This window comes from Salvia miltiorrhiza, chromosome 7 (assembly GCF_028751815.1).
Source record: "Salvia miltiorrhiza cultivar Shanhuang (shh) chromosome 7, IMPLAD_Smil_shh, whole genome shotgun sequence".
In the NCBI taxonomy this organism is placed as follows: Eukaryota; Viridiplantae; Streptophyta; class Magnoliopsida; order Lamiales; family Lamiaceae; genus Salvia; species Salvia miltiorrhiza.
Window position 1 is genome coordinate 54765380 of NC_080393.1, and position 11313 is coordinate 54776692.

Below are 11313 nucleotides of genomic sequence, written 5' to 3' on the forward strand. Positions count from 1 at the left end.
GACCTGGCCAGTCCACATGATCCAAATCTCAGTAGACGTCTTTTGGGTTTATAAATCCCTGTATTTCAACTTCAGTTTAAAAATCAGATGTGTTCTCACTCTAGGTCATTTTATTCGACCTAGTAGTTACTCCTTTCTACCATCTGGTTATTCGTTTGAGTTTCTCAACAAATTTTTCTGCAACACTTTGTTTTGATATCGTTCAAGAATTGAGCCCTTACAATTGTTGAGTTGTCCTAGTAACCTCTTGTGATCAATAAGGATTTACATGTTTTGTTATGATGCTTTCATGATTAAATCAAGAGGAATATGTTATAAGGAATATGATAAGGATCTTTTATCTTTGAATCACAGAATGCCTCCTAGACGTGCCCCAAGAAACCAAGTAGATGTAGAAATTGAACCGCCACGAAGGGTTGAGGAACTTTTCCTCAAACAAAGTCCGCCTTCATTTAATGGGGTTGGGAGTCCAGTGGATGCTGAACATTGGATTAGGGCGATGGAAAGGATTTTCGATTTCCTCCATTGTAATGCACAAGAACGTTTGTCATGTGTTGCGTTCCAGCTGACTGGGTCTGCGGATTTTTGGTGGGAGGCCAAAAGGAAGGCAATGACTCCTCAACAGTTGGCTAATTTGTCTTGGGAAGACTTTAAGACGGAAATATATGACAAGTACATTCCAAAAAGCTACCGCAAGAGAAAGGAAACTGAATTCTACAACCTAAAGCAAAACAAGATGTCTGTAACAGAGTATGATCGTGTTTTCTGCGACATGTCCCGCTATGCTCCACAACAGGTGGATACTGATGAAAAGATGTCGGAGAAGTTTCGTTCTGGTCTTAGACACGAGATAAAAATGGCACTCGCCAGTCACGGTGATCTTACTTACTCTGAGGCGCTCAGCAGAGCTTTGGATGTCGAGGCAGCTATGCCCGAGGATCGCCCAGCTCAAACTCAAGCTCAGGGAGCAAATGATCGAGGAAAGAGAAAATGGGAAGGTAACAACAATAACAACAGAGGCTATTATAACAGTCAGGACGAAAAGAGGCCTTGGCAGGGAAACATAGTGCCACAAGGGCAAGGACAAGGACAACAGACTCACCCAGGATCCGTTGGAAACAATCAAGGTCAACTCAGGGCACCTGTGTGCCCAAAGTGCTCCAAACAACATCATGGTGTATGTCTGGCTGGCAGTAATACCTGCTTTAAATGTGGTCAGAAGGGCCATTTTGCTAAGAATTGTCAAGGCAAGGCGCCGGGAGGAATGGGAAGGCCGAATCAGTCGGGCCAAGCCCAACCACTCAGAGCCATTCAGGGCCAACAACTGCCATATCCACCACGTCAACATCAACTTGCACCTCGCCCACCACAACCTCCTCAAGCTAGAGCCTACGCCCTGCACAAGAACAATCAGGGAAATAACCAAGGAAACCTGGCAGGTATGGGCATGTTACTCAAAACACCTGTTGTACTTTTGTTTGACACGGGTGCTTCACATTCTTTCATTGCAAGTGCATGCGTCGACACTCTAGAACTTAAACAGGAAAGAGCTAATCAGGATATGAGAATTTCTTCACCAATAGGAGGGGTGACGACAGTTACACACGTTTGCTCGAACTTAGATTTGAACATAGGGTCACTTAAGGTTGTAGCGAACAACTTGCATGTTATACCAATGTGGGACGTGGACTTAATCCTAGGAATGGATTGGCTAGCAGAGAACTATGCCACGATTTTATGCAAGGAACGGGAGATCTCATTCAAATATCCAGGGAAAGACGCTTTGAGTTTTCACGGGATAAGTATGGGTAGGAACATACCAGTCATTTCAGCCCTACAAGCGAGAAAGATGATGAACAAGAAAGGCTGCAGAGCTTTTCTTGTGTACCTAAACGGAGAAGCTGGAACAGAAGGAGCAATCGAAGATGTGGAAGTTGTACGAGAATACAATGACGTTTTTCCAGATAATTTGCCAGGACTACCACCAAATAGGCAAGTGGAATTTACCATTGACCTGGAACCAGGATCAGCACCAGTTTCAAAAGCACCCTACAGGATGGCTCCAAGGGAATTGGAGGAACTGAAGATCCAATTACAGGAATTATTGGACCTAGGTTTCATCAGACCTAGTGTATCTCCATGGGGAGCGCCAGTTTTGTTTGTTAAGAAGAAAGACGGCACTTTGAGAATGTGCATCGATTACAGAGAGTTGAATAAGCTAACGCTCAAGAATAAATATCCTTTGCCAAGGATAGACGACTTGTTTGATCAACTCAAGGGCGCGAGCGTGTTTTCAAAAATTGATTTAAGGTCTGGGTATCACCAGTTAAAGGTCAGACAAGAAGATATACCTAAGACGGCGTTTCGAACAAGATATGGCCACTATGAGTTTGTAGTTGTGCCTTTCGGATTAACAAATGCGCCAGCTGTATTCATGGACCTCATGAATAGAGTATTCCACCCTTACTTAGACAAGTTTGTCTTAGTATTTATAGATGACGTCCTCATCTATTCCAAAAACAAAGAGGAACATCAACAACACTTAAGGACTACCTTGCAAACACTAAGGGATGAACGACTTTACGCCAAATTCAGCAAGTGTGAGTTTTGGCTTAAAGAAGTTACATTTTTGGGACACATCGTGTCATCAGAAGGAATCAAAGTGGACCCCGCTAAGGTGGAAGCGGTGCAAGGATGGAGGTCACCAACAACTCCAAATGAGATAAGAAGTTTCTTAGGATTGGCTGGCTACTATCGAAGATTCATTAAAGGATTTTCAAAAATAGCAAGACCGATGACGCAGTTACTTAGGAAAGGAATCAAGTATACTTGGACTGATGAGTGCGAGAGGAATTTTCAGCAGCTTAAGGACATGCTAACTACTGCACCAGTGCTAGCAGTTCCAGAACCAGACAAGGAATATGTGATCTATACGGATGCGTCGAAAAATGGACTAGGTTGTGTGTTAATGCAAGAGGGAAAGGTGATAGCATATGCATCGCGACAACTTAGACCACATGAACTGAATTATCCAACCCATGATTTAGAATTAGCTGCTGTGGTGCATGCACTGAAAATCTGGAGACATCACCTATACGGAGTTAGGTGTGAGATATTCACCGATCATAAAAGCCTGAAATACTTTTTCGAGCAAAGAGATCTGAACATGAGGCAAAGAAGATGGCTCGAACTAGTAAAGGATTATGATTGTGGTATAAACTACCACCCAGGCAAGGCCAATGTAGTAGCCGATGCATTGAGTCGTAAAGTCTCGTCTAAATTAGGATACCTTCTCACGAGGGAAGATGAACTAATTAAAAACTTTGACAAGATGAGGATAGAAGTGATTAAACCACCTAATACAATAGCGAGTGTTGTTGCGACAATACCCAGTTTGAGAAAAATGGTGGTAGAAGCACAAAGGAAGGACGAAAAGATGGAGAAGCTACGAGGAAGGATAAGGAAAGGAGAACTCAAGAATTACCATGAGGAATCAGACAATGCTATCTTCTTTGAAGAGAGGATATGCATTCCACATGACGATGAACTTAGGAATAAGATAATGAGCGAAGCTCATGACACTCCTTACACTGCCCACCCAGGAAGTACTAAGATGTATCAGGACCTAAAACAGAATTTCTGGTGGGAAGGAATGAAACGAGATGTGGCCTCGTTTGTTGAAAGATGTCTTGCTTGTCAGCAAGTGAAGGCTTTGCACCAAAGACCCTATGGTGAGTTACAGCCTTTGGATATACCAAAATGGAAATGGGATGATATTGCAATGGACTTCATCACAGGACTACCAAGATCAAAACGAGGTAACACGGCTATATGGGTCATTGTTGACAGACTTACGAAGTGTGCACACTTTATACCAATCCCAATTACTCATGGATCAGATAAGTTAGCCCAACTTTATGTCAAAGAGATTATACGTTTGCACGGAGTACCAAGGACAATTACATCAGATAGGGATTCCAAGTTTACATCCAGATTCTGGATAAGCTTGCAGAAGGAACTGGGAACGAGGTTAAATTTTAGTACAGCTTTTCACCCACAAACAGATGGTCAGTCTGAAAGAACAATTCAGACACTAGAAGATATGTTAAGAACGGTCGTGCTAGACCGGGGTGAAAGTTGGGAACATGTTTTACCGCTTATCGAGTTCGCATATAATAACAGTCATCAAGCCACTATCGCTATGGCACCATATGAGGCATTGTACGGGAAGAAATGTAGATCGCCACTTTACTGGGATGAAGTGGGCGAAAGAAGAATCCTAGGGCCTGACACAGTAGGCGAGATGATTGAGATCGTCCGTCAAATCAGACAAAGAATCAAGGAGGCCCAGGATAGACAAAAGTCATATGCTGACAAACGCCGAACGGACCTACAGTTTGAAGATGGAGAAAAAGTTTTTCTGAAGGTTTCTCCATCAAGAGGAATCGTTAGATTCGGTGTGAAGGGTAAACTCAAGCCACGTTTCATAGGACCATATGAGATACTAGAACGAATAGGTCATGTAGCCTACAGGTTGGCGTTGCCGCCAAGCCTTGGGAATGTGCACAATGTATTCCACGTGTCGCAGTTAAGGAAGTATGTTTACGATCCAAAGCATGTAATCTATAGAAACGACATTGTCCTTAGTCCAGATATGAGTTATGAGGAAAGACCCGAATCTATTTTAGATCGGAAGGTTCAGATACTAAGGAATAAATCGATACCAATAGTTAAGGTCTTATGGAGACATCATGGTCAAGAAGAGGCCACATGGGAACCCGAGTCTACCATGAAAGAGAAGTACCCAGAGTTGTTTCCTGAGGTACAAATTTCGGGGCGAAATTTCTTTTAAGGGGGATAGTATGTAATGACCCGACTTTTAATTAATGATTAAATTCTTCTAATGACTGATTTAAGGATTTATTATGATAATTAGGGTTCGGCATCCATAAATAAAATACAGACTTATATGAATTTGATGATTTATATACGTGATGAGTTATTTTATTTTTGTTTCCAGTGGACGATGCACTCAAAATATATTTTGAGTCCATTAATTTATTAATGAGGATTTAACATTGAAGTGTTAAAAATGAATTTTTATTAATTACTAAAGTTGATCCATGTGGTTAGTTAATTTATTAAATTGACAAGCCCAAATGGATTTTATACTTCAAATAAGAAATTGTCTTGTATGTGTCAATGTATTTAAATGAGTGTGGAACCATATGATTAATGTATTAATCTCTTAGATATTTTGATGATTAAGTTGGAACCATATTAAGTATGCTAAAGAAATTCCCCAGCCACACTAAGCATGCTGAAGAAATTCCCCAGTCATACTACGCATGCTGAAGAAATTCCCCAGTCATACTCAGCATGCTGAAGAATTTCAGTCATACTAAGCATGCTGAAAAAGAATTCCACATTCATACCAATCAAGCTGAATTTCCACGATCCTCATTCTTCTTTAAAGCCAACCCCACGCCTTCACCATCTTCACCATTTTCAACAACTGCAACCCATTTTCAACAGCAAGATTCACGGTAATAGTGCTGATGTTTACTACTATCATTTTCAATATTTCTTCACAGCACATATCTAACTTATGATGTATACCAGATTTCGCAGAAATACAAATCAAATTCCAATATTGAAGGTTTTACATCCTTCATTCTATGCCTACTTCACGGTTTCAACCCACACACACAATTGCTTAGTAATTCTTATATGCGTGTATATTTTTCTTTGAAACCTATTACAGATATACATGCAAGGATACAATGATTTGCTTGAATTACAGACTTTTAAAGAAAATACAAAGAGTATACAGTTTAGTAATTGAATTTGTGCTAATTTCTCTATGTCTTTTTGAACTGAATTTGAGGCTTGAAACCTTTGAGGGGGGGGCTGACCCTGTTGTGTGTGTGTGAGTCGAGATCAGAGGGAGGCGGCAGCTGCGGCGGCTCGTCGCCGGCGACGGAGCGGCGGCGGTGAACCTGCCGTTGTTTTCGTTCTGCCAAAGGGAAAAAGAAGAGAGAGGGATTTCAGATTTTTATTTAGAAAAGGGGAAAAATAGAAAATGAAGGATTAGAGCTTACCTTAGGCTGCCGGCGACGGCGAGGCGGCGGCTGGTACTCCGAAGACGGCACATGCAGTGGAGGAGTGACCTCTGCCGACCTGTTCTAGGGTCGAGAACGGCCGGGAAACGATGGCAACCGGCGAGAGCCGTATTCTGCCATGGCGGATGAGCGGTGCTAGATCTGGAAAAGGAGGGGTGGCGGCTGGGCTGTGCTGCTGTCGACGCAGGGGCGGCGATGGCGGTGGAAGAAGGCGGCCGTGTGGCCGGAGATGAGGAACAGGCGACGGCCCACCGCGTTAATGGTGTCTGCTGTCCTGTTTCCGGCAGAGTGAGCGAGAGAGATAGAGGCGAGAGGGTGAGAGAGGAGAGTTCAGGGAGAGATGAGAGGAGTCGACGCCGGAGCCTCCGTCCGGCGAGCGTCCCGGCGAGGCGGCGGCAGGCGGACAAGATTCGTCCGAGAGAGAGAGCAGAGAGAGTCGGGAGAGAGCCGAGAGATAGAGAGAGAGGCGCATGCTTTGTGTGTGTGTTTGAATGTGTTGTGTGTGTGTTTATTTTAGGGTTAGAAATGAGAATGGGCTTCGGGCCCTTGTTTTTATTTTATTACTAATGGGCTTAAATTTAAATGTTTGGGCTCGGCCCTTTACAAATAAAAGCTGATGGGCTTATTTCACTTAAAAGTTTTGGGCCTATTTTAATTTAAATGTTTGGGCTCTTGGTTAATAAAAATTGAATGGATCTAATTTATCTAATTAATTTGGGCTTCTATCCATTTAAATTATTTGAGCTCTTAATTATTAATTTAAATTGAGCTTGATTAATTTAATTATATATTATCCTTTAAATTAATTATATAAATGGAGTTCTTTTATTTCAAGTATTTTTTTTTTGCAAATGGACTTTAAAATAAAATATTTTGAGTTAAACTCTTATTTAATTTAATTCTTTCAAATGACTTATTAATATGGATTATTTGAAAATGATTAAATTATTTTAAGTATGAGAAAGAATGATCTATGATGATTTAATTTGTCTATGTGATATTGTTTGATTTGTTGTTAAAAAATGGAATATTTGACTTGATGACGTGAGTAGAACGAGTTATGATTAATGCGCACGTTGATGTTCGAATAAATAGTTTTGAACCTAAATGTTAGTTATGTGGTAAATGTTTTGAGTTTAAGGTTTTGAACGAGACAAGATTAATATGGATGCTAGTACCCTAAAATCATTAAAAAGGAGATAGTTTAATTTAGAGACCTACCTTCCTTTTCTTCACGACTTCTTCTCAAACTTATCAATTCTTCGTCAATAAAGGTCCAGGCGGGAAGTGATAGCTAAAGAGCGAAGTAACTCTACGCCCGTTGTGGGAACGAATAAGGTGGGCTTTCTTAAAACACGTATATAGAGATCCCCTGGATACAGGCCTCTTATACGAAATGAAATGAATGACATGATATAACTGTGATATTTCAAATGATGAATGATTATTATGAAATGAAATGTTTATGGAAATGATTAATTGATGAATGGTTCTTATGAAAGGAAAGGAAATGTTTATGAAATGATTGTCTGCCAAAAATGTTTATGTTTTATGTATGTATCCTATCTGTGTTGGTTCGCCAACTATAAAGGAAATCGAATTCGGATCCTACGCTAGACGAAGGTTTGCTAGTAAGGGTTAACGTGTACACTCATGGAGACTGTGTGTCGCTTGCGACCGGTCTTAGCGTCCGTGGAAGGAGGCCTCCTTCCCGGCGCGTAAAAGGAACAGATATGGATCATATAGACTGAAAATGGGATGCGCATCCAACTTTATGAAATGAAAGAAAATGTTTAGTAAGCACAGGTCCTTCAAGTAAAACCCTGTGTGTTACTGTTGGCAGTACAATAAATGATATAAAATGTTATATTTCCGGCATATGTTCACTGAGTATTTTTACTCAGCCCTGCATGTTGTTTTCCCTAATGTGCAGGTTGAGCGGGTGATGGAATGGAGTGGAGTTGAGCGGATGTACCTTTTGACATAGAACAATAATGTAACCTTGAGTATACATCTTCATATGTATAACTCACACGTATTTCCGCTGAAAGATACTCTGATTATGTTAATGTTTTATTTTAAGTATGATACTCTTTTGTTGGGTAATCCACTTTGACGGGCCTTCCCGAACAAACGTCTTGTATTTGCCCAAGTGATCAGTTATGATCCTAGTGTTATATAATAAATGTCTCTTTTCGTAAAATGTATGATTGTTAAGTAAATGCCCCTTTCTTTTCCCGCTTCTTAATCCCCTTCCCGAGTCATAACCCCGGTTAAACCATCCTTAGGGATTACGGGCTGTGACATATTAGGTGGGCATTACTTTTACTATACGTATATAGAGATCCCCTGCGTGTCGTAGGCCTCTTATACGAATGAATGCATGAGATGATTTAACTGTTAATTTCAGTTTTATATATCTATCAAACGAGTTTAATGCTACCTTGAACAAGTTATTTCGTTACAAAATCTTTGAACTGAAAAATATTACAACTGTCGTCTTGCCATAAAATGTTTAAATTTTAGTATGATATCTATCTGATGTGGCTTTGCCAGTTATGTAATCGAATTCAGGTCCTGAGCAGTTGATAGCTATCCTGCCAGGGCTAGTGTACACCAGTGACCGTGAGTCATCTAGCGGGTTGGCCGGTCAAGTGTCCGTGAGAGGTGGCCACCTCTCCGGCACATAGTTCCAGATATGATAGATTACGAGAGAACTTAGTCTGCGCAGACGAACTTTAAGAATTACAAATGACTTTAGTAAGCTTGGGCTCTTTTAACGAAAACTCCCTTGCTGTACTGTTTACAATGGCATGACAATTTTACAGTTTTATGAAGCATGTATCTATATACTTTGGCATACGTGCCCACTGAGTACTCTTGTACTCAGCCATGCATATATTTCTAAATGTGCAGGTTGAGCAGTGGCTGATGAAGATGAAGTGACGAGTGGAGCTTTTGTCATAAGTTTATTAAATGAACTCTTGGATACATGTCTCCATACATGTAGTTCAGATATTGTTAATCCGTTGCGTACTCTCGAGTATTATGTCTTTTAAGTCAAGTCGGATTCATCCGAGCGTACAAGTTATTCGAGTCCTTATGATTAAACAACAATTATTTATAAATTTCCCTTCAATTAACAATGAGTTGAGTCCGATCCTTCATTAATTATTCATTCCCTTTCTAACCCCGCTTCTAATCTCCCTCCCTTAGTCACGGTTTCCCGGCTTAGTTATCCTTAATTAAGTCCGGTCGTGACACAAATTATAAGTTATCGAAATTGAAACTTAAATTTACGTGCAAAGAATAATTTGTTCTACGTACCATGTATCCACTGCTACTGCCTCTTCTTCGGCGAAGCAAAATCGCCGCCGCCTCTCGAAACAGCGAGGTCGAGATCGCCTCCCCCATCTCATCGTTTCTCTCAATCTGAGATCCGCCGCCGCAGTCTCCAGCTGTTACAGCCGCTGCCAAGTCGTCGCCCTTTCCACTTCTTCTTCTCCTCTTTAATCCTCTTCTCTCAATTACACGTGCTCGAGGGAGAAAGGGACGAGCCCTAATTTCCTCCTAAAAATCTCCACTGCCGCCATCTGCAATTTCCGGCGATTGCGGCCTCCCATCCTTTGATCTCTCTAAATTGGTATGTGGATCCATGGTGGCGGTGGAGGTGCCATACTGCCATGGTCAAAGATGATTGGATTCTATGATTGAATACATATTTAGATTTAATTAGGGTAATGATTTGGGAAAACGTGCCCTAACTCGATGTGTAAAAATTAAATTAATTTGTTTGGTTAATGTTCTTGAATTCACAACTAACTCGATGAATTCACAACTGAATTATGAATTCACAATTGAATTACCAGCGTTGGTTGTGAATTCACAATCAATAAACTTGAATTCACAACCAACACTATTTCTAGTTATGAATTCGAGTTTCAGAGCTTGAATTCACAACCAAACTTAATGACAGTTGTGAATTCGACTGGTTGTGAATGTTGGATAGTACACCCGTGAAGCACAATACAACTTAAAACAAAAGAAAGATTACAACGGAAAAACTGGAAATGCACTTAAAAACAAACTAGAACAAACTCAAAGCCGAGTCGAGGAGTCCTCTCTCCGTAAGATGAGATACGCCCCGGTAGTGCTCACGGTAAGGCGTGTCGTCCCCAAAGATGAAACGGCTTCGTCCTTCAAAGTAGCAGCACCGCAAACTAAGAAGGCTCCGGCGAACTAGATGAGACGAGAACTGAGCTTTATGCTCCTACGAATGCAGCTAGGATGATGATATGAGATGGAGAGAAGAGAGAACTTGTGTGTTGGTGTGTTCTACTCCATCAACAAATGAGGCAATATATAGCCACACCATGGGAGGTGAAAGGCCTTAGCTTTCATGATGCCATCATGGCTCATCATGGCTAGCCATTAACCATTGGTGGTTACAGCAGCTGAAAGGCCAAAGGTCTTGGCAGTTACGACAGCTCAAAGGTCTCACGTGTAGTACACAATTTTAGTATATCATTTCCCACTCACCAGAAATTGGTTTTGAGACAATGAAAATACTGCGATTTATCTATATAAAAAATATAGAATAACCATATTATATTTAATCCTTTAGGAATTAAATAAACAACCACCACACATTAGTTAAGTATAAAAATATACAAAACTAATTTCCAACAATCCCCCACATGAGTGGAAATGCCATATGCATGAATGCAGACTCATAGCTCAATCCTCAAAAGACATCAAAGCATTAGGATAGGTGGCTTGTGGCTTTGAACCTTCCTTAGTTGATACCATCGGATATACTGGCGGACTAGTAGGACGCGATGCCTTTGAACTATTCCTCCATCGTGTATACCTAGACAATGAAACCAACGCGATGATGACTCGGTCTCATCCGTTCTCACGTTTGTGTCCGTTGCAGGCCATGGACAACCTCTTTGGATTCATAAGTGATTTAAAACGAAGCGGCCCACTTGTTACTTACATAGGTGGTTCTTTCCCGAGCATCCTACCATGCTCGACCTCCTCGAGGTACTTAGGAACCGTTAAAAGTCGAAGACTTATCCTCACCACTTGGTAGGCTTAAACACACTCTCTCTATTGCTCTTCCACGGGAATATATGTATTGAGCGTGCACTCACAGACCTTAATAGCTTAGTTTTCCCATTGAACCAAG

The 11313-nt window shown here is 41.0% G+C and overlaps 1 protein-coding gene across 1 annotated transcript; it reads left to right on the forward strand.

Annotated features, from left to right (window-relative positions):
* Window positions 1–355: 355 nt before the first annotated feature.
* LOC130994425 (uncharacterized) lies at window positions 356–5268 on the forward strand. The gene is made up of 3 exons (XM_057919469.1): window positions 356–2190; window positions 3394–3615; window positions 5253–5268. The coding sequence occupies exons 1-3, from the start codon at window positions 356–358 to the stop codon at window positions 5266–5268; spliced, it is 2073 nt and encodes a 690-aa protein (XP_057775452.1).
* Window positions 5269–11313: the final 6045 nt, after the last annotated feature.